At 48.3% G+C, this 22,255-nt stretch overlaps 1 protein-coding gene across 29 annotated transcripts in view; it reads left to right on the plus strand.

Moving 5' to 3' along the window:
* CELF2 (CUGBP Elav-like family member 2) overlaps positions 1-22,255 on the plus strand; it is an 872,927-nt gene that overhangs the window by 812,463 nt on the left and 38,209 nt on the right. For all 29 annotated transcript variants that reach the window (XM_063709875.1, XM_055352300.2, XM_055352297.2 and 26 more), the window contains one exon: positions 11,506-11,640. In XM_063709875.1, the coding sequence (XP_063565945.1) occupies positions 11,506-11,640 (135 nt within the window). The remainder of the gene's footprint in view (positions 1-11,505; positions 11,641-22,255) is intronic.

Genomic DNA, 22,255 nt, shown 5'->3' on the forward strand with positions numbered 1-22,255 from the left:
CACTGCAGGCCTTATGAGAACGTTCTATAACCACCCATCTGTCACTTTTTAACAGACCTGATTGGCAAGCACTTGTAACAACTGACATCTGTTCATGCTTATTGATATGCAGATTTATGGTAATTGCTATGAACAATAAGACACAAAATTACCTAAGGTGAACATTAAATTAAATTTTCATGCCCTTCTCCTTATAAATAATTTTTTTTTTAATCTTAAGTTTCAAGTAGGCATATTGCGCATCTGTTTGGTACATAATTTCTTCATTTTGAGAAGGATTTTTTTCCCCAAGTATTGAATGAAAGTTGAATCCCTGTATTCTCAACTTTCTTTGCCATCTTCTTAGCCCATTGTTGAGTTCCTAAAACTTACTGAAATGTTTTGCATGTTCAGTCACCCAGATTATTGCCCCTGGTTCGAGAGGTGCCCATCTGAGCAGAGTGCTTCATGAAGTCAAATGCAGTTTTTCTTCTCGGAAAGGAACCGTTTGCCAAGCGCGTGCCCGTGCCTCTCGGTCTAGTGCCCTTTCAGGATGAGCGTGTGGGATAAAGTGTGACTTGGGGTGCAGACTGAGGAGGCGCCTGGGAGAGGGGCTGAGATGGGGAAAGGACGGCCACCCACATACCTCAGAAAAGAGAGAGCAACAGAGGGGAACCAGAAAGAGGACTTCCAGATGAGCGGAAGTGAAGCCCGCTGTTAGTTCTGGGGAGGAATAAGGGGAGTTGCAGGAGAGGCCCCGCGCCCCATCCAGGAGCAGGCCTGCGCCTGACACCTGTGCCCGAGAAGCCTAGTCCGGCTAAGAAGGGAGAGGGAACCTCTGTCCTCACCCAGATGCCCTGGCTGGTGTCTGCACATCAGGCCAGTGCCTTTCCCCAAAACCGTTTCTCCCCCGCATAGGAGGGGAAGGCAGGCAGGTGAGATGTCCACGTTCCGGGTGATGGCGCTGTGGCTGTGGATCCATCTGTGGCGGGAGGAGCCAAGACATCAGCCACCGGAGACGTGCATTGTTGCCAGGGAAGGGCCCAGGAACACTGGGGCCAAGACAGTCCCCACGCTCTTCTCGCCCCGGGTTATTACTGTGATGTGACAGAGCATGAGATGGTCAGTAGCGCCTAGAAGATCGGTAGGTGCGGGGATGTCCATGGGGCAGGATGGACAGAGGACACATGGGCCACGGCCTCTGCCTGGCTGAGTGGACAGAGGCCGCTCTGGGTGGGGGAAACGGTGCCCTCACTGCCCTCCAGCCTCAGTCCTGGTTGGAGTGAGATGTCCAAGAGGCAGGGGAGGTCCTAGGGCTCTCAAGGGCTGCTCTCCAGGGCTTCCTGGCTCCAGCCTCCACTGGGTCCTTCCCCATTGTCACCTGTGCCCAGGAAGGTAGCTAAGAATGGAGGAGCTCAGGCTCGCCTGGCTGCTTCTGATGCTGGCGTGTGTGTGCATGCCTGTGTGCATGTGTGTGTGTGTGTGTGTGTGTGTGTGTGTGTGTGTTCAGAATGGGAGGAGGCACTGTCTTCATCCTCCTTCTTCTCCGTGTCCTCACTCCTCAGCTCTCATTTCTTCCTGATGGCCCAAGTCACTGCCCCACCCCTAGGCTGTCATGCAGTGATTTTCCACTACCACTTTTATCTCTTTCAGATTGTCGAAAGAGGTCAGAAGTTCTTCAGCTTTTTAGGAGCTGTCACCAAACACGTTTTGCATGCACATCACACACATACTTTTTCATAAAATGTCAGAGTTTGTGGAGACCCTGAACCCTGTCAGGGACCTCTGCCTCAGAAGCACCAAGTTCAGGGGACTGACGTGGGGTAGATGAAGAACACGACGAAGAGCACTGAGGCAGCGGCGGACGAGGGTCTGTCTGGTCACTGAAGCAGCTAGAGCCAGTGGTTTGTGGTATCTGGGATTCTGGGGATGGATGCAGAAGGAAATCACTAAGAAACTAGGCCAGGTGCGGCGGCTCACACTTGTAGTCCCAGCACTTTGGGAGGCAGAAGCAGGCAAGGATCACTTGAGCCCCGGAGTTCCCGACCAGCCTGAGCAACACAGCAAAACCCCTTTTCTACAAAAGTTAGCTGGGTGTGGTGGCGAGCGCCTGTAGTCCCAGCTACTCAAGAGGCTGAGGTAGGAGGATCGCTTGAGCCTGGGAGATGATGGCTGCAGTGAGCCATAATTTCACTCCAGCCCTGGTGACGGAGCAAGACCCTGTCTCAAAAAATATATACATGTGTTAATTGCCAAACTGATTGAGAGAGCAAAACGTAGTACATAGTTAAGTAGTTAGTGGTTAACTGGTTAACCTAGTTCTTAGTTACAAATGAAGACACGATCACAAGTTCATTCCCAGACCTCTGGCATTCAGGCGAGATGCACAAAATTCGTACTGGCCCCACTGTTCTTGGACCCTGGGGCAGGGAGCGGCACTGCATGGTGAAGCAGCGCTAGACTGGAATCCGCCCCAGCTCTCACATCTGTTCATACTGTGGTGGGGCGAGCAAGGCCACTCCCAGTGGATATGGGGACCTGAGGGGTAGAGTTAACTTCTGGGCCCCTGTCACACTGCCTTTCGAAACCCTGTGCTGGACCAGCCCTTTCCTTCCTCTTCCTCCCCTCCATCCGTCCCTCCCTATCCCTCCCTCCCTATCCCTTCTAAACTTCTCTCAGATGCAAAGTTTAAGGAAGGAAATGGATACCAACGCACAGGAGGAGAAGGAAGAGGTCAGAACAGCTCCAGATGGGGACCGAGAGGGCAGAGGGCAGCTGGCAGGGAGAGGATAGGCACCCAGGGAAGGGGCGGGGCTCTCTCCTTTCAGGGAGTGGCCCTTGGAGAATGGCTCATGGTGTTTTCACCTCTTCATGCCCGTTTCCTCTGTAACATGGAAGAGAGTCACAGTGCCCACACCACGTGGATGTGTTAGGAACCCTGGTAGCAGAGCACGGGTAGGGCACTGAGGAGCTTGCCTGGCACGCACTTTGTTCTTGCTTCTGCTGTCATTGTCGTTTAGGACAGTATTATTGCAGTTATTAGTCTGAGAGCTTCTTTTTTGAGCTTAACTCTGCACTAGGCATTGTTTGGGCTTTCTATGTGTTGACCCATTTAGTCTCTTAATCCTCAAGAGGTGAGTTCTACTTCAGTCGCACTTTACACTGGAAAACCCCAAGGTGCAAACAGGTAACTAGCTTGCTCCAGGTAACAGGCTGCCAGTAAGTGAGGCAGAGCCAGCTTTCAGCCGGGTCATGTGAGAGCAGGACCTGAGCTCTTGTTGACCGGCCTGCGCTGCCTTTGGGAGGTGGTGGTGATTGCTGCTGTTATTCCTGGTGTCACCAGTAGAGCTTGTGTTCCAAGAAACGTGAGGCCCTGCCTCACCTCTGGTGTACAAGCACTTAACTTCTTTTTTCTTTAAGACATGGGGTCTCACTCTGTTGCCCAGGCTGGACTTGAACTCCTGGGCCCAAGCGATCCTTTAGCCTCAGCCTCCTGAGTAGCTGGAACTACAGGCACACACTACCACACCTGGCTTATGAGCACTTACTTCTGAAAATAAGAGTTGGGAGGACCATGAAAGCCTCATGGGTCAGCACACAAGGACTAGGAGAGGGACAGGCTGGAAGGGATGACATCTCCTGCAGCTTCTCAGCTGGGCTGTGCTTTCCTATGCTTCTCTACCATCCCCATCGAATCAAAGACTTCAGGGAGGATTTCATTCTGAATCCGGGCCTATTTCAAGAAACTGATGAACTGGTGGGATTTCTTCCCCACTCCCTGACATCTCCCTGCTCTGATATCCAGCAATCTGCTCGGGTACACAGACTATCATGTTTTCTACTTTATCCTCAGTGTGTTGCACAGGGTCTAGCCCATCATAGCCACTCAGTAATTACTGGATGGTTGGATGGATGGATGATGGGTAGATAGATGGATGGGTGAGTAGATGATGGGTGAGTGAGTGGGTGGATAATGGATGGATGGGTGATAATGGATGGATGATGGATGGATGGATGGGTGGATGATGGGTAGGTGGGTAGATGGATGGGTGACTAGATGATGGATGGGGGCTGAATGATGGATGGGTGGGTGGGTGGATGCATGGTTGATGGACGATGGGTGGATAATGGGTGGGTGGATGATGGATGGATGGGTGGGTCAAATATGTCCTGGAGGGGGACTCCCTGGCCTGAGCCTAGAATGGTGGCTCTGCTTGTCATTAATCAGTGCCAGATCATAGATGGATGTGGGGTAGATGATGCGTGGATGGGTGGATGATGGGTGGATGATGGATGGAGTGGATGAGGGATGAGTGTGTGGTGGGTGGATATGGATGGAGGGGTGGGTGGATGATGGATGGAGGGGTGGGTGGATGATGGATGAGTGTGTGGTAGGTGGATGAGGGATGAGTGTGTGGTGGGTGGATGAGGGATGAGTGTGTGGTAAGTGGATGATGGATGGAGGGGTGGGTGGATGATGGATGGAGGGGTGGGTGGATGAGGGATGAGTGTGTGGTGGGTGGATGATGGATGGAGGGGTGGGTGGATGATGGATGGAGGGGTGGGTGGATGATGGATGAGTGTGTGGTGGGTGGATGAGGGATGAGTGTGTGGTAAGTGGATGATGGATGGAGGGGTGGGTGGATGATGGATGAGTGTGTGGTGGGTGGATGAGGGATGAGTGTGTGGTGGATGGATGATGGATGAGTGTGTGGTGGGTGGATGAGGGATGAGTGTGTGGTGGGTGGATGAGGGATGAGTGTGTGGTGGGTGGATGATGGATGAGTGTGTGGTGGGTGGATGAGGGATGAGTGTGGTGGGTGGATGAGGGATGAGTGTGTGGTGGGTGGATGAGGGATGAGTGTGTGGTGGGTGGATGAAGGATGAGTGTGTGGTGGGTGGATGAGGGATGAGTGTGTGGTGGGTGGATGATGGATGAGTGTGTGGTGGGTGGATGAAGGATGAGTGTGTGGTGGGTGGATGATGGATGGAGGGGTGGGTGGATGATGGATGGAGGGGTGGGTGGATGATGGATGAGTGTGTGGTGGGTGGATGAGGGATGAGTGTGGTGGGTGGATGAGGGATGAGTGTGTGGTGGGTGGATGAGGGATGAGTGTGTGGTGGGTGGATGAGGGATGAGTGTGTGGTGGGTGGATGATGGATGAGTGTGTGGTGGGTGGATGATGGATGAGTGTGTGGTGGGTGGATGAGGGATGAGTGTGTGGTGGGTGGATGAGGGATGAGTGTGTGGTGGGTGGATGATGGATGAGTGTGTGGTGGGTGGATGAGGGATGAGTGTGTGGTGGGTGGATGATGGATGAGTGTGTGGTAGGTGGATGATGGATGAGTGTGTGGTGGGTGGATGATGGATGAGTGTGTGGTGGGTGGATGAGGGATGAGTGTGTGGTGGGTGGATGAGGGATGAGTGTGTGGTGGGTGGATGAGGGATGAGTGTGTGGTGGGTGGATGAGGGATGAGTGTGTGGTGGGTGGATGAGGGATGAGTGTGGTGGGTGGATGATGGATGAGTGTGTGGTGGGTGGATGAAGGATGAGTGTGTGGTGGGTGGATGATGGATGGAGGGGTGGGTGGATGATGGATGGAGGGGTGGGTGGATGATGGATGAGTGTGGTGGGTGGATGATGGATGAGTGTGTGGTGGGTGGATGAGGGATGAGTGTGTGGTGGGTGGATGAGGGATGAGTGTGTGGTGGGTGGATGATGGATGAGTGTGTGGTGGGTGGATGAAGGATGAGTGTGTGGTGGGTGGATGATGGATGAGTGTGTGGTGGGTGGATGAAGGATGAGTGTGTGGTGGGTGGATGATGGATGGAGGGGTGGGTGGATGATGGAGGGGTGGGTGGATGATGGATGAGTGTGTGGTGGGTGGATGAGGGATGAGTGTGGTGGGTGGATGATGGATGAGTGTGTGGTGGGTGGATGAGGGATGAGTGTGGTGGGTGGATGATGGATGAGTGTGTGGTGGGTGGATGATGGATGAGTGTGTGGTGGGTGGATGAAGGATGAGTGTGTGGTGGGTGGATGATGGATGGAGGGGTGGGTGGATGATGGATGGAGGGGTGGGTGGATGATGGATGAGTGTGTGGTGGGTGGATGAGGGATGAGTGTGGTGGGTGGATGATGGATGAGTGTGTGGTGGGTGGATGAAGGATGAGTGTGTGGTGGGTGGATGAGGGATGAGTGTGTGGTGGGTGGATGATGGATGAGTGTGTGGTGGGTGGATGAAGGATGAGTGTGTGGTGGGTGGATGATGGATGAGTGTGTGGTGGGTGGATGATGGATGAGTGTGTGGTGGGTGGATGAAGGATGAATGTGTGGTGGGTGGATGAGGGATGAGTGTGTGGTGGGTGGATGATGGATGAGTGTGTGGTGGGTGGATGATGGATGAGTGTGTGGTGGGTGGATGATGGATGAGTGTGTGGTGGGTGGATGAAGGATGAGTGTGTGGTGGGTGGATGATGGATGGAGGGGTGGGTGGATGATGGATGGAGGGGTGGGTGGATGATGGATGAGTGTGTGGTGGGTGGATGAGGGATGAGTGTGGTGGGTGGATGATGGATGAGTGTGTGGTGGGTGGATGAAGGATGAGTGTGTGGTGGGTGGATGAGGGATGAGTGTGTGGTGGGTGGATGATGGATGAGTGTGTGGTGGGTGGATGAAGGATGAGTGTGTGGTGGGTGGATGATGGATGAGTGTGTGGTGGGTGGATGATGGATGAGTGTGTGGTGGGTGGATGAAGGATGAGTGTGTGGTGGGTGGATGAGGGAAGAGTGTGTGGTGGGTGGATGATGGATGAGTGTGTGGTGGGTGGATGAGGGATGAGTGTGTGGTGGGTGGATGAGGGATGAGTGGTGGGTGGATGAGGGATGAGTGTGTGGTGGGTGGATGATGGATGGAGGGGTGGGTGGATGAGGGATGAGTGTGTGGTGGGTGGATGAGGGATGAGTGTGTGGTGGGTGGATGATGGATGAGTGTGTGGTGGGTGGATGAAGGATGAGTGTGTGGTGGGTGGATGAGGGATGAGTGTGTGGTGGGTGGATGATGGATGAGTGTGTGGTGGGTGGATGAGGGATGAGTGTGTGGTGGGTGGATGAGGGATGAGTGGTGGGTGGATGAGGGATGAGTGTGGTGGGTGGATGATGGATGGAGGGGTGGGTGGATGATGGATGAGTGTGTGGTGGGTGGATGAGGGATGAGTGTGTGGTGGGTGGATGAGGGATGAGTGTGTGGTAGGTGGATGATGGATGAGTGTGTGGTGGGTGGATGAGGGATGAGTGTGTGGTGGGTGGATGATGGATGGAGGGGTGGGTGGATGATGGATGAGTGTGTGGTGGGTGGATGAGGGATGAGTGTGTGGTGGGTGGATGAGGGATGAGTGTGGTAGGTGGATGATGGATGAGTGTGTGGTGGGTGGATGAGGGATGAGTGTGTGGTGGGTGGATGAGGGATGAGTGTGTGGTGGGTGGATGAAGGATGAGTGTGTGGTGGGTGGATGAAGGATGAGTGTGGGGTGGGTGGATGAGGGATGAGTGTGTGGTGGGTGGATGAGGGATGGATGGGTGGGAGCATGATGGACGGAGGGGTGGGTGGATGATGGATGGATGGTGGGTGAATGATGGATAGATAGATGGACAGGTGGGAGGATCCATACCACAGTGAGGGATGGATGGGTGTGCTGATGAAGGATATGTGAGTGTGTGGATGATGGATGGATGGGTGAAAGGATAATGGATGGATGAGTGGGTGGATGGATAGATAGTTGGGTAGATATGTGGGTGGATGGATGGATGGTGGATGGATGGTGGGTGGATGATGAATGGATGGGTGGGAGAATAATGGATGGATGGGTGGATGATAGGTGGGTGGATGGATGGATAGTTGGGTAGATATGTGGGTGGATGGATGGATGGTGGGCGGATGATGGATGGATGGGTGGGAGAATAATGGATGGATGGGTGGATGATAGGTGGATGGATGGATGGATAGTTGGGTAGATATGTGGGTGGATGGGTAGATGGATGGATGGTGGTTAGATGATGGATAGATGGGTGGGAGCATCTATTCCACAATGAGGGATGGATGAGTGTGTGGATGAGAGATGGATGGATATGTGAATGATGGATGGGTGGGAGGATAGTGGATCTGTGGATGGATAATTAGGTGGATGGATGGATAGTTGGGTGGATACGCGGAATGATGGATGGATGGGTGGGTGGGTGGATGGGCGGATGATGGATGGATGGATGGGTGGATGGATGGGTAGATAGATGGACGAGCAAATATGGATCCGCCTCCTTGATTGGTTCTGACTGACTCTTCTTCTCTCCTTTTGTCCTCACATCCCTCAGATGCTGGGGATCACAGTGTCCTCTCCTTTCCACTCTTCATCTCAGCTTCCTTGACTCATAGTTTTTCCTTTCCTTGCAGTCTGGCTGTTGAGCAGTGTTAGCTATGCCCCAGTGTGGTGCCTCAGAGACTCAGCCACTCCCCCTGGACTTTCCAGGCGGCAGCAGGGAAAGGCTTAGGAGAATGTCAGAAGCTGTTTGGTGGTAAAGTGTGTGGAGGAGAAATGAAGAGGAGGACACCCACGCCCTTAGCCCTGGATCCTAAAGGAGCGGGCAGTGGAGAGAACCTGAGTGCTGTCAGCTCAGTTCCAGGACCTTTAGTGAATGTCAGTGGGTGAGAGAAGGACTAAACATGGGCCCTAGTAAGTATTTGTACAGTGGATTAGTTAATGATTGAGAGGAAACAGCCAATATTTGATGCTGTTGTAAATACCAAAGAACTAATAAATAATGGGGAAAACTAAAACCTTGGCTAGCTCTCTACAGACAATACTCTTCAGAGCAATTTATGTAAATGTCAAACTTGTCTGTTACCCTGTTTGTTTGTCTTACATAGATTTGCTCATCACCTACTATATATATTCAAGTGTTTGTGTGTGTGTGTGTGTGTGTGTGTGTATGTGTGTTTACATGGACTTGAAAATGAGTAAGACATAATTTTTGTCTTAAAGGAACTTGGTATCTGGTTGGGAGGGCAAGAAATACATATAAATAATGTCAACGTAGGGTATGATGAGAGCCACGAAAGAGTTATAAACAAACAGATAAAGAAATTTGCAGCTAACAGAGAAAGCGTGTGCATTAAATGTAAACCCTGTCTCCTTAGGAGGAGGCTATGGGATGGGGCAGAAGGCTCTGCCAAGGCCCAGGAGGGTCTCCTCCATGGCTGTGAGGCCTTGGCCGGGGACCTGATGTCTCTGACCCAAGTGGGCCAGCTGAGCCAGGCCATCAACACAGCTCCATCACTGAGGCTCCTACCTGGGAGGGTCATATATGTCCTGAAGGGGGACCCGCTGGCCTGAGCCTAGAATGGTGGCTCTGCCTGTCATTAATCGGTGCCATATGCATATTGTAGGCTTTGATTTTGGTGCTAAGCCCTGTTCTTGTGTGCTCAGCCATATGTTGGTGGTGTGGTCTGGTCATGGTTCACGTTAGAGGAAGCACACATCATGAGAGAGCCCAGAGGGCATGGACGGACCTGCGTGAACGTACCTCACTCCTTGCAAGACCTCGCACAGCCTTGGTGCTCCCTCACACTCAAGCCAAACATGCATTCATGTGTTTGTAGGAAACAGCCCCTTGCTGGGGCCATGTTGGTCTGCAGTAGGGCCAGGCAATTAGCGTATTTCCCCCATTTTCCTAAAGTAAAACTGAAAAATGAGACCAGGGCCTCTCAACGCCCACGTTCTCATGAATATGGCACTGTGTGACCCTTGACGAGAGAAAACCAGAGAGTGCTTTCTTTTGATTGTGTTCACTTGATAAAGCAAGGTTGCCGGAAGTCTGCCCTTTTCTTGCAGAAATTCACAGGATTACACAATACTTCTGTCCCACTTTCAAGCATCCCTGTGAAATAAGTAGGTTTTGAAAAGCAGGTGCTTGGCTTTCAACCTAAGCCAAAAGGTCTGGATGTCTCCTGGAAGAAGACAGAGTATCACTTCGGACAAAATGCAAATCCATTTAGCAACCAAGACAGGAGGAACTTTTTTCTAAGTGGAAATGCACCCTGATTGAGGAGGCCAGGGCAGAAGAGTGCTGTCTAGAGCACTCAGCAGCCACGCACTGAGCTGCGCCCATGGCTGGGGGCTTACACATGTATGTTGCTAGAACATTCTCTCATCCCTCCACCAACGCCCCTACACACACATTACGGAAGCAGCTCTCAGGGCACTCTCCCTAAAGAAGACTAAATTTGCTCCCTAGATATTGAGTAAGTATCTGGACTTAAGACCAGAGAAGAAGGTAAAATGAAGCTGAAGTCCACCATCTTTCTATCTTCAGTTCCTCTGTGTAGGGAGAGAACCATTGTTTCATGCTTCTCACATGTGCAGTCTTCTGGTAAAGTGAATCATAGAAACATAATTTGACCATTCAGAGAAGCTTTGGACTGAGAGATGGAAGCGGGCTACAGGGAGAAAAGATAGTTAAACTAACTATCCGGTGTAGACACCAAGGCTGAGCCCACCCCTAGATTGTTGCCCCAAATCTCTCAGCTAATCCCACTCTTATGTCCATGCTAATTTTCATTTCTATTTTTTTCATAATTTTCATGAGTCACACATTTATTCTAGTTAAAGTCCCTCTTTTAAAATATAAATCGCTTTAAAAGGTAAATACAAATATTTTACAAATAAAACCATTAAGGTACAGCCATTTCTATTCAGTCATTCTTGTATTCATCAAATATGAAATTTGAACTCCGTATGGACACATTTTAGGGTTCACGCTTAAATCCAGAGAGAGAAGTTCAATGGCAATAGCAATAACAAAAATAAAAGGTGACATTCATTGAGCTCTTACATTGTGCCAAAGTAATTCGCTTTCATCATCTTATTTAATCTGCACAACAGCCCTTCAAGGTGGGGTTCAGTTAATGCTGCCACTCACTGTCAAGAAATAGATTAACAGGCTTAGAACCCATACCAGTTCAGCTTCCAGTAAAATGTAGTTTCTTCTGAAATACCTCGTTTTGAGGGACTGAGTTTACCTTGAAGCCCTTCCTCCAGCTGCTGCCACATCTCACCATGTCTTGGCAGCTATGTCGTAGAAGTTGCCAGTCCACAAGGCCCTACTCTGGCCAGTCAGCACTGAAATCTCTCCTCTTTTCCAGTTATCTCTACAGCATGGCAGGAAGGCCCTGGGCTGAGAATACTGGTTAGCGAGGGAGAAGCACAGGCTCTGCCAAGGAGAACTACGGGGTGGGATTCAGGCTCCTTTCTGGGTATGTGGTCTCTAGGAAGAGCATTTGCATCGGAGAGAACTGAAGGAGAGGTGGCCTTGGAGGAGAGGGCTGGAGAGCCCAGCTCCCACCCAGGCAGGTGACCTTGCACTGGGTCGTCTGCTCTCATCATGTGTCCTGACGATTTGATGAGCCCGCTCTTGTTTGGAAACTGTAGAAGTGTGAGGCCTGTTGCTAAAAGTAACTTTCTCTTCCCTCCACAGGCATGAATGCTTTACAGTTGCAGAACCTGGCGACGCTGGCTGCTGCTGCAGCTGCGGCCCAGACCTCAGCCACCAGCACCAATGCAAACCCTCTCTCTACCACGAGCAGCGCCCTGGGAGCCCTCACGAGTCCCGGTGAGTGTGGGGGGTGCTCTTCCCTTGCAGGTGATGCAGCAGGAGTGGCAGGTAGGTTTCCGTGCCTCCAGGTGCAAAGGGTGAGGCTAGACGTGTCCAGGATGGAGCCGGGATACTACACTGGGCTGCTTTATGTCATTGGGTTATTTTATTTTTAAAAATGATCAAAGTTCAAATTTGTCTTTTATTTTCCATGGATAATATGAAAAAAAGTTTTCAGTGAGAATCCACTGTGCAAGCCGTTCTCACACATTCACTCTGTTTTAAACACTAGTCCATTCAACACTGGTTAAGTTGTTACCACTATGAAGAGCCTCCGTCCCTTAGTCTTTCTTTGTCCTGTCCTTTTTCAAAAAAGCAATGTAAGAATTCTGTTTCAAAATTCCTAATCATTCCCATGTCACATTTCACACCAACTCCATCCATCACATTTGATTTTAAAATCCACGGTCCAATAAGGAACATCTTTGCTCATTTCTGGTCAGGCTCTGGGGTGTGTCGTTTAAAGTCTTTTTTTCTTCACAAATTTTGTTGCCTTATTCAAAAGCAGATGCCAGTTGTCTTTTTCATACAAGCCAGATAGAATGTGGTTGCTTAGATACCGTGATTTGAGGTTTTGTTTTTTTTTTTTAAATTTAAAAAAGTCGAACGTTTCACTGGCTTTCCATCTCTGAGTTTTCCAGACCTCAATAGATGATCTCACCTCCTTTTCTGTTACATGAAGGAGATGGCCTGGACAGTCTCCAAGCTTCCTTCTAACTTTCAAAATCCTATGACCCCCTATCAGCTGTGCCCCAAAGATTAGCTAAGTGTTGGAAAAACTTTAATGAAAAAATAGCACGTGTGTTTTCAGGAAACACACATCGAAACTACAGCCCACTCCACACTGGCTGTTTTAGGGCTTTTGACTTGAGGGAGGAATGAGGCAGCTTCCTAGAGCTGGCAGTTCTCGAAAGAGCAGTTGCCCTTTGTCTCTGCATAAAACATTGTGTATCTAAGACATTTCACCTGGGGGATTGTTTCGAGGGAGAAGTCTGAGAGATGTTTAGGAGAAGCTGGTGGATTTCCCTGTAATGTGCTGAAATCGCATGGCAGGTGTATTGACTTCACTGTGTACAGTGTCTTCAAAAACATACCGTTACTATATGAGGGCCTTATCTAATATAATAAACACTATTCCTGAAAAATCAACTTTGTCACCCTTAATTTCAGGAAATTAAGTGATAGCTTCAGTGCAACACATCAACTTATTTAAGTAAATCCTGTAACAATCCCTTTTGAGAAATAAACATTTTTAACATGATAGATTTCCCCTTCATAAAAATAAGTCATTTTTTTAAAAACATGAAAATTAGACCCTCCCAACTTAGATTTCATAAATCAGATTAAAATGTATTTTCTTAAGTGGGATTTTTTTCTCCCCTGTGAGCACTTTGATTACCCCAAAATAGCACGGAGTCTTGTGAATGCATTTTGGAGCATCTTCAGTCCGAAGGAGGCTTGACAGTTTAAGAAGCCAAATGCAGAAGCAGCTGTCGGCTGATTGGTGTAGCTAATATAACTCAAAAATCATATCCCAGAAGCGCTTTGTGGTGTGAGCAGGACAGACGTGCTGCCTACCTTCGGGAGTCCTTCAGTCCATCAGAGACTTGGACAAGAAGCAAAGCAATGAGTGACAGATCTGTGACAGAATCCCACTGAACAAGGGGAAAGGGGACTGGAGGAGGTGACCCCTCTCTCAAAAGGTGACCTTTGAGCAGAGACCTGAGTTCCGTGACGGAAGCCATGGCGCGTGTTGAGGCAGAGGACAGAGCCAGTGGGCGGGGGAGAGCAGAGTGGGGGCTCTGTGGTGGACCGCGTCCGTTCCAGCCCACGTTGGGAGGAGTGTGAGCTTGTTGCAGCCTTCTTAAAATGTGGGCTACTCGAGATCGTGCCACTGCACTCCAGCCTGGGCGACGAGCGAGACTCCGTCTTAAAAAAAAAAAAAAAAAAAAAAAAAAAAAATGTGGGCCACTCAGACGGCCTAGGGCGCGGCCTAGGTGTTAGTCGGAAAGGAATTTTAAACGTATGTGACTATTTTCAATTTCTTCCTGACACTGCAGTGAAGGAAAATGTGTTGTGGGATGAGCCTTCCTCCCTGCTGGCGTCAAAACCACACCAGCGCAGCGTCCTTGCCTTGACTGCTCTGGAAGAGGCTTCTTGCCCTTCAGAACACGCCGCTCGCTTAGGTGTCACTGAGAGCGATTTTTCTCTTCTCTACTGAGGAATGCTTTGCATAATAACTGAAAGTATTTTGTTAGAATCCTGAAGTGTAGGAGCAGCAATGATTGAAATCTACATTTCAATTATTTTTCTTAAGTGTAACTTAAAAATCTGATGTTTAAGTGAAAGTAAATTATTTGTCTAATTTCCATCAGGGAGTTTTTGAAAGTCACAGAAAATGTGGTTAGTAGAATTCATGAATCTCCACTTCATCAAGGCAATTTCCTAGAAGATAAAAGGGGTTGAAAGCCATTCCCAAGGCCGTTGCCATTATTTACTTTTTAAATAATAATAAACTGGGCATACCATTTGGACCATGAGCCAGTTCACTCGCCCCATGAGTTGAAGGGAAGCCTCATCCCATCTCTCCTCCACAGGCCTGGGGTTTACCCTGTTTTTAAGCGTGTCTGTTAAGCTTCAGACAAATTCATCTGGAAAGCAAAGGGACAATTCAATCCCCCAAACTATTAATTTTTTTAATAATTGTAAATTTATCATTTCAATTTTGCATACCCAGGAAAAGTCTCCCTACAGCATTATTATAAATGATTTTAAACAGTCTTGGCTTTAAAACATGAAAGATTAAGTCTTAATTTTTGTTAAAAAAAAAATCCCCTTAGGCAATAAATAGGTTCCTTTGTCTCATGGCCTTGAAATAAAAATTAAAATAGTTTAAATTGCCCATGGTTAAAATAAGTGTTTCATGCAATTATCAGATGGTAGTGAATAAAATTAGAAATTAAATCATGAAAGAATAAAAACCAGGTAAGTGCATATTATGCCTTTTATGAGTTTCTCACGGGTCTTTTGAAGCCTAATTTAATCATGTTTCTTGTCTTTTATTTTGATATGATCATTTTACCTGTGTTTATCCCAGTCTCCTATTTAGTTAATTAATTCTTGGGTCATTTATTGTTACCCAGTTTTTAACCTGTTTTTGAGGACTGTGCCTCTGTTTATGTAAGAGGCAAATTGTCTAGAAGGGGTGTAGCTAGGTATTAAAGAAGATAATGTTTGTCTTCCATTCAGCTTGCAGATGAGTTAGTTTTGTCTGGTAATTTTGAGAGCTTGAAGAGACTGTTACTGTTACCACACATGAATATTTTTTGGTCTAAAATATATTGCATTCACGTACCATGTTATTCCACTGAACTTCTTCTGTCTTCTTCTTTAAAGAAAAGGATGCTTTAAAATTCTCCAAATGCTTCTGTAAGTGCAGACTTGACCAAGTACACATCCAGGGTCATAGACTGGTTCTTCCCATGGTACAAGGCATTGTAAAATGCTAGGAAGCATTTTTTCATTCCCACCATTGACCCTTCAAAGAGTTATCACTTTGAATTCTGGGTGGCATTTTCCCCATCTTCAAGGTATCCCCAGCTTCCTTGAAGGCTGTGACAAACACCAAGCTTCAAGGAAATGGTGACACTTCCTCTTTGACTATCTGAGGGTAACAGAGATTGGAGGTGTTTGGACGTCGTTCAGGCATTCCCTGCCCGCCTCACATAGTCATGACCGATGGATGGTGACTGTTGCTCTTGCACACCTGTGTCACCAAAGCAGCTGAATGAGCAGTGGGAAATGAGAATTCACCCTTGAAGTTATCCTGTGGCCTTTCCATTGACAGGGGGCTTTGTCACCACCTTCAATATATGTCTGCATTTGCATCAGAGGAGAACTTGCATTAGGCAAAGAGGTGTGATGCATAAGCTGGTTTAACCCACATTTCTGAGCCTTCTAGTTCATGCAGGGCAAATACATAAAAATGAGTTGGGGCCTGCACTGCCCCCTCCAAGTGGTGACATGCACGAGGCAGTATCACAAGATGGGAAAGAGTGCGGCAGGAGAGAGGGACAGACAGGTGGACAAAGAGGCTGTCTCCCCAAGACTACTGCAGTGGTCCCACAACCTCAGAGTCGAGAATTAAACTTGCCCCACAGACCTGCCCTTCCTGCTGCCTGCCCCACCCTGCTAAATGGATTGTCCCAGTGGCTGATGTGACTTGGTCGCTGATCTTTGCAGCCGGCCCCTGGCTCAGCTGCATGCCTCATCAGCCCCTCAGTTCTCCCTGTGAAGCATCATTTCCCTCCCAGGCAACAGGAGTCTGGAAGAGACCCTTGTCTTCTCTCTCCTTGTACTACTGGAACAGCCTCCAACTTGGCCCCTTCCCTCTGTCTGTCTTACACACTGTTGGCAACCGTGGTCTAGACTGGAGTGAAACAAACTCCTGAGTGTGGCATTCAGGGTCCACCTGGACCACCTCCACCCTTCCGTCCAGAATCCAGCCAGCACACACTCACCCAGATCAGGCCACCCCCCGTAGCCCAGCCACGCCCGTCGGCCTTTACGCCATTATTCTTGCAAGCTTCTCTACCTAGAACATCTCCCCCATTTCCTCCCACAAAAATCTAATACATCACTAATTTGTTGCAGTGCTTATTCTTGAGAATAGTGTGGGTGGGTATAAAAGAGTTTCTAATGCACATTATAAAAAGTATAGTTTATGCTGCTTCTGTAATTTACACTGTAAGAAGATTTTTGGCGGTAATTAGTAAAAACTGTTTTCAGTACCTACTACTTTTATGAATCAATGCAGATGCTACCTCTACCATGAAGCCTTCTAGTTAGGATTGATCACTTCCACGTTGTATTGCTGAGTAAGTACCTAGCTCATTCTAGACCTGGGGCAGTGCAGAGGTTTCTGAGGAGCTGTCGGGCTGCTTGAGGCCAAGGGCAGAGAGGGCTGGAGTGTCAGTGCTGGCCAGGCGTTCTGCAGGCATCACCCCTCTCCTGTGCTCCCAGGGCACACTCGGCCTCCCTTCACTAACACTGACCCTGTTATCTGCAGGACGGTGATGTGGGCACTCGCTTTGTGTCTTGCCCTCTAGCCAGTGAGTTCTTTTAAAGTAGGGGACGGTGTGTTATTTACTCATAATTCCCCTTGCATCTGGAACAGCACATCAGACACAGGCCCTCAAGTGTTGTTGTTGTTGTTGTTGTTTTTAATTCAGTGGAATAGCGAAGCAAAAATTGTCAAAGACAAATGTTTAAGGGCCATCTGTTCAGTCTAGTATAGCGCACACGTCTCTAAGGAGGCAGCTAAATCCCTCACAGTGACGTTGGCAGGGTCAGCACACCCACGCAGTTCACCTGTAAGGCGTGCCTCTGCCTGGATCCCTCAAGAACCAAACCTGCAATTTGGTTTCACCTTACAGGTGAATACTCAGGTCCAACAGGTTTCTGAAGAATAAATCAGTACTAACTTACACCAAAACAATCATATGAAGCAGTCTTTTTATTACAGGGGCAGCTTATTTTACAAATAGTGGCTTTCAAAATGTTCTGATGTCACGATATAGAATAAGTACGAGTCTGGTATCAGAGAAGGGCATTTCACCTTCGGAAGAACCACCTACTCTAATGTGTGCTTTTGAAAGATAACATCACGGCAGATCATCCCCAGAAAGTGCCCATTAGCTCTGTGTGCGCTGCTAACTCCACATAGTCTTCCGGTGCCTGCCCCCACTGCTTTACATAAGCAAGGTCCCATTTAGCTTTTTAGAGTATTTTTTACTTATATCACACTTATAAAATACAGGGCATTTTATAAGTGCAGGGGACCAGTTATTCCTGGGAGGATGGGCTTAGCCTTTACCGTCGTCTTTTTCTTCTTACACCCATCTTTTGTCATTGTTTATTCTTAGGAGAAAGAAGGAAATCTCAAGGTAGACCATTCTTCCCTCCACTAGCGGCTAAGTGTCTCAGTCAGGCAGAGTCAAGCCAGTTGGTAAAATGGGCTGTTCATGTGTGGGTTTCAATCTGTCAAACGGCCAGGCACAGTGGCTCACGCCTGTAATCCCAACACTTTGGGAGGCCGAGGTGGGTGGATCACGAGGTCAGGAGTTCAAGACCAGCCTGGGCAAGATGGTGAAACCCAGTCTCGACTAAAACTACAGAAATTAGCCAGGCGCAGTGGCAGGTGCCAGTAATCCCAGCTACTCGGGAGGCTGAGGCAGGAGAATCACTTGAATCCAGGCGGCAGAGGCTGCAGTGACCAAGATCACACCGCTGCACTCCAGCCTGGGCAACAGAGTGAGACTCTTTCTCAACAACAACAAAAAATCTGTCAAACGTCTTTTTATTTTTTATTTTAGCTTTCCTATGGTGCTGACAGTCAAACTTGTTTACACTCTCATTGCTGCAGTAGAAAGAGCACTGACCTCCCGGTCTTTGCTCATTTCCTGCAAGTTTCAACATTTTACGCTGCTTTTCTGAAAATTGTCTTCTTTGCTCGTGACATTATGGGGCTCACTTTATTTTCATTAATGTTAATGGAGTCACACATTACATAACATGTTCTGTAAATAAAATGACTCTGTAGTGACCGTCACCTCTTGATAGATTTTTTTTTCATTCATTCAACAAATATGTATCAAGCATCTGTGTGCCTGGAACTGTTCCAGCATTGGAGACACATCAGTAGACAAAGCTGATGAAGATTCCTGCCTGCATGTCCTTCCTCTTCTAGCATCAGCTTTTAAGAAAAAGCGGCCGGGCGCGGTGGCTCACGCCTGTAATCCCAGCACTTTGGGAGGCCGAGGCGGGCGGATCACGAGGTCAGGAGATCGAGACCATCCTGGCTAACACAGTGAAACCCCGTCTCTACTAAAAATACAAAAAATTAGCCGGGCGTGGTGGCAGGCGCCTGTAGTCCCAGCTACGCGGGAGGCTGAGGCAGGAGAATGGCATGAACCCGGGAGGCGGAGCTTGCAGTGAGCCGAGATCGCGCCACTGCACTCCAGCCTGGGCGACAGAGCGAGACTCCGTCTCAAAAAAAAAAAAAAAAAAAAAAGAAAAAGCATCATTTTACTGAGTTCACACCATGGTAAAAACAATTTGAATAGCCTTTAAGTATAAATTGTAACTTCTACACTCTTAAAACGTCATAACCAATATTTTGTATATCTTATGTTAAATTTTGTGAATGAGACCAAGAGTGGGAGAGGGAAGCTCTCTTCTCTCCTTTCTTCCTCTCCTTTGAGCTGTACCATCTTTCTGTGTGTTTAGTGCAGCGGAGAGCTGGGAGTAGGGCCCCCCTTAAGGTAGAACTGCAAGTGGCCAAACCAGAAAGCGAGAGGGTTTAGCACTCGGCCCTGCTGCTCGGGCTGCTCTGCGGCTTCTCCGCAGAAGCATGACACACAAACCAGGTGGTTTGAAAGTTCTTAGGCATGTAAGACTGATACTGCTGGGGAGAACAGTAGTTGGAAACAGTGTGTCTTCCTAGTAAATGTCCTTTATTTGGCATTGATCATCCTGCTTCTAAAGGAGGAGAGAGCATGCAAACCCCTCCCACCCAGAGGGGTTTTGAGGGCCCCTTGTGTGGAGGGAGTTTGGGTGTGGAATGAACTTCTGCCTAGTGAGTGGATGGACACTCCAGGCAGTTGGTGCGATGCCCCAACCTGGAGCAGGCTGGAGTCTCTTAATAGTCTGTAACCAATTTAAAGCTTAATAAAGCTGCGCAGCTGTGGGGGTAGAGATATTTACGGTTCACCACAGAGCCCACACTGGGATTTATGCAAGTAGATTCCACCTGTGCCCTGAGCTCTCCTTGGCGGGTGCCTTCATCCCCGGGATGGACAGATCCTCGCGTGCATCTTAGGGCTGCCACTCACCAAGTGCATTGTTCCTTGTTTTGAGTGGGCTTTTTAATATGTGCAGACGTTGACTCTAATTCTTCATGTATTTGCTTTTTGCTGTTGGTGGCGCTGGACTCTGTGCTAAGTGTGATTTGTTTTTAAATATTGCTTTGCACAGTCTTCTGTATTGTGGAAAATCCACATCAGATCCCCTTGTGATGTTTATATGAGCTCAGGCTGTGTTTTCTGTCCAGCCACTTAATGAGATTTTTTATTCTCACTAAATTTTCTGTGATCTTGTATGATACAAACATGTTATCACCACTAGCACTGGTGAAAAGCATGTGTTGCTTAATTGTGTTATATTAGGTGGGAAAATCAGCGAAGCTTTATTCTAGTCACAACTTCCCAGAAGCGTATACTGTAAGTTCCATTTCTTCAGACTTGAAAGCAATAAAACAGAAATTTTTAGTTCAGATGTGGTTTAATCCCAAGAACCAGTCACCATCAACTAGATGCAGTGGCCACCTACAAACACAAGCAAAATGCACCGACCTGTACAGCACAGGTAGACAGCAGGAAGGCAGATAAGGTACAGGGGTCAGTGACAGGAGAGATTCTGCCCCAAGGAAGTAAGGGAAATTTTAGTAGAAGAGTTGACATTTGAGCCAAAATGTTCAGGGTGGTTAGGATGTTGAAAAGTAGCATCAGAATGGAAGATACATCAAATGTGGGAAAATGCAGAAATAGCATTTAATCAGCAAATGGAAGTTCTTCTTACTTTTCACAAGCATGGACATATGGAAAAGGATGCCCACCGGGGACCCTGAAAGCCGGGGCCCAGGAGCTGGGACTTTTCCTGTCAGCAGTGAAGAGCTATTCAGGACTTTAGGCCCAAGAATGATGGACTTCCTGTGTGACTGGACTGAGGCACCCATTTGATGTGAGGGAGAACAAAAGGAAAGGAGGAAAAATGATATTGGTGTGTTGGGCCTGGGTGGCCAGTGGAGCATTGCTCTCAGTTGTGAGGGGAGTTGAGGAGGAAGCTGTCATATAAAATAATCGGACGTGGCACATGGAGAGCTCAAGTGCACATGAACGGACATTCCGTGAAATGTGTCCAGCAGCAGTTGGATGTGTGACCATCAGGCTGACCAGAGCCTGGAGCTGCAGAGTGGATTGAGACTGACCTGCAGAGGCCAGGCGGGCTGCCCTAAGCCCGGAGAGGGGTGAGGTCATCAGGCCAAAATCACCAGCAAGGCAAGGCGGGGACCAGGTGCAGAAAGCCTTGGGGTCTGTGCTTGTGGAACAGAGGGACCAGGGGATGGAAAGGGAGCTTTCTGGGTAGCACAGTGTCAGGGGAGCCAAGCAGGATGGGGCTGGAGGAGGAAAAGGCAGAAAGAGCTGACTGAAGTTTGAGTTGGGGAGTGGGTTCTCCCCAGAGTGGCTGCTTCACTGCAGTGGTTGACAGTTTTGCAGGCAGTGAGAGAGGACACAATTCTATATGACATGTTCATGAAATGTGAATATTTTTAAAAATCTGTAATGGGGCCAGTCATGGCAGTTCACACCTGTAATCCCAGCACTTTGGGAGGCTGAGGCAGGAGTTCCTTGAGGAACTCCCTGAGGCCAGGAGTTTGAGACCAGCCTGGCCAACATGGTGAAACCCTGTCTATACTAAAAATACGAAAATTAGCCGGGCATGATGGTGCACACCTGTAGTTCTCAGCTACTCGGGAGGCTGAGGCAGGAAAATGACTTGAACCCAGGAGGCAGAGGTTGCAGTGAGCCGAGATCACATCACTGCACTCCAGCCCAGGTGACAAGAGCAAGGCTCTACCTTAAAAAACAAAAGAACAAGAAAAATCTGTAAAAGTACTGGGGTCACTAGGAGGAGGAAGTTTTTATGTTTTTGTTTTAAGATGGAGAAACAAAACATATTTGTAGACCAAAGAGAAGAGCCAGAACAAAGGGAAACAGGAATAGGCCAATGAGAGCTGAAAGCTGGACTAGAGTTGGAGGGCTGGCTGGAGGGATGAGCTCAGCCTCCAGCGTGTCCCTCTCCTGTGGCGAGGGGGATGCTGCCTGCTGAGGGTCGGGTCACATGTCATCTCCCCCTGGGAGGAGCCCCCACAGCAGCACCCTGGCCTTGTGGTGCCATCTCGACCTGGTACTAGCACACAAGCCAACAGGCACAAATCTGAATCAGGGCTGAGTCAGCAGGTGGTGCAGCCTGAGGGAGGGAACACTGACCTCTGTCAGGATTGGGGAGGATGCCAAGAATTTAGGACAGAAGGGTACTTATATCACATATGGGCCAAGAATTGATATATCTGGGGCTAGAAACAAAAACTCATGCCGGGGCAGAGGTTTAAGAAAAAGTCAACCTACAGAATGTAACAGAGGATTTCTAATTTTATTTGTCTTTCTAGAGTATGTAGACATCTTGATCAAGAGTCATTGGAGCAAGTAATGTAATCTTGCTTTAATTATTTTCTCAGTTGTGAAATAGAATTAATTGCTAATACTCACTTTTCTTGTGGAAACATTGAGGTTTATATATACACACACATTTATATTTCTATAAATGTATACTGGTGCTTTTTTAAAAAAACTATCTTTAAGTATCATATATGGGAAAGATCGTTTCATTATTTTGGAGTGATACGAAATACCACAGCTCTGGAGAACAAAAGACTAGGTTAAAACTAGAATGA

The sequence above is a fragment of the Gorilla gorilla genome, chromosome 8 (genome assembly GCF_029281585.2).
Source record: "Gorilla gorilla gorilla isolate KB3781 chromosome 8, NHGRI_mGorGor1-v2.1_pri, whole genome shotgun sequence".
NCBI lineage: Eukaryota > Metazoa > Chordata > Mammalia > Primates > Hominidae > Gorilla > Gorilla gorilla.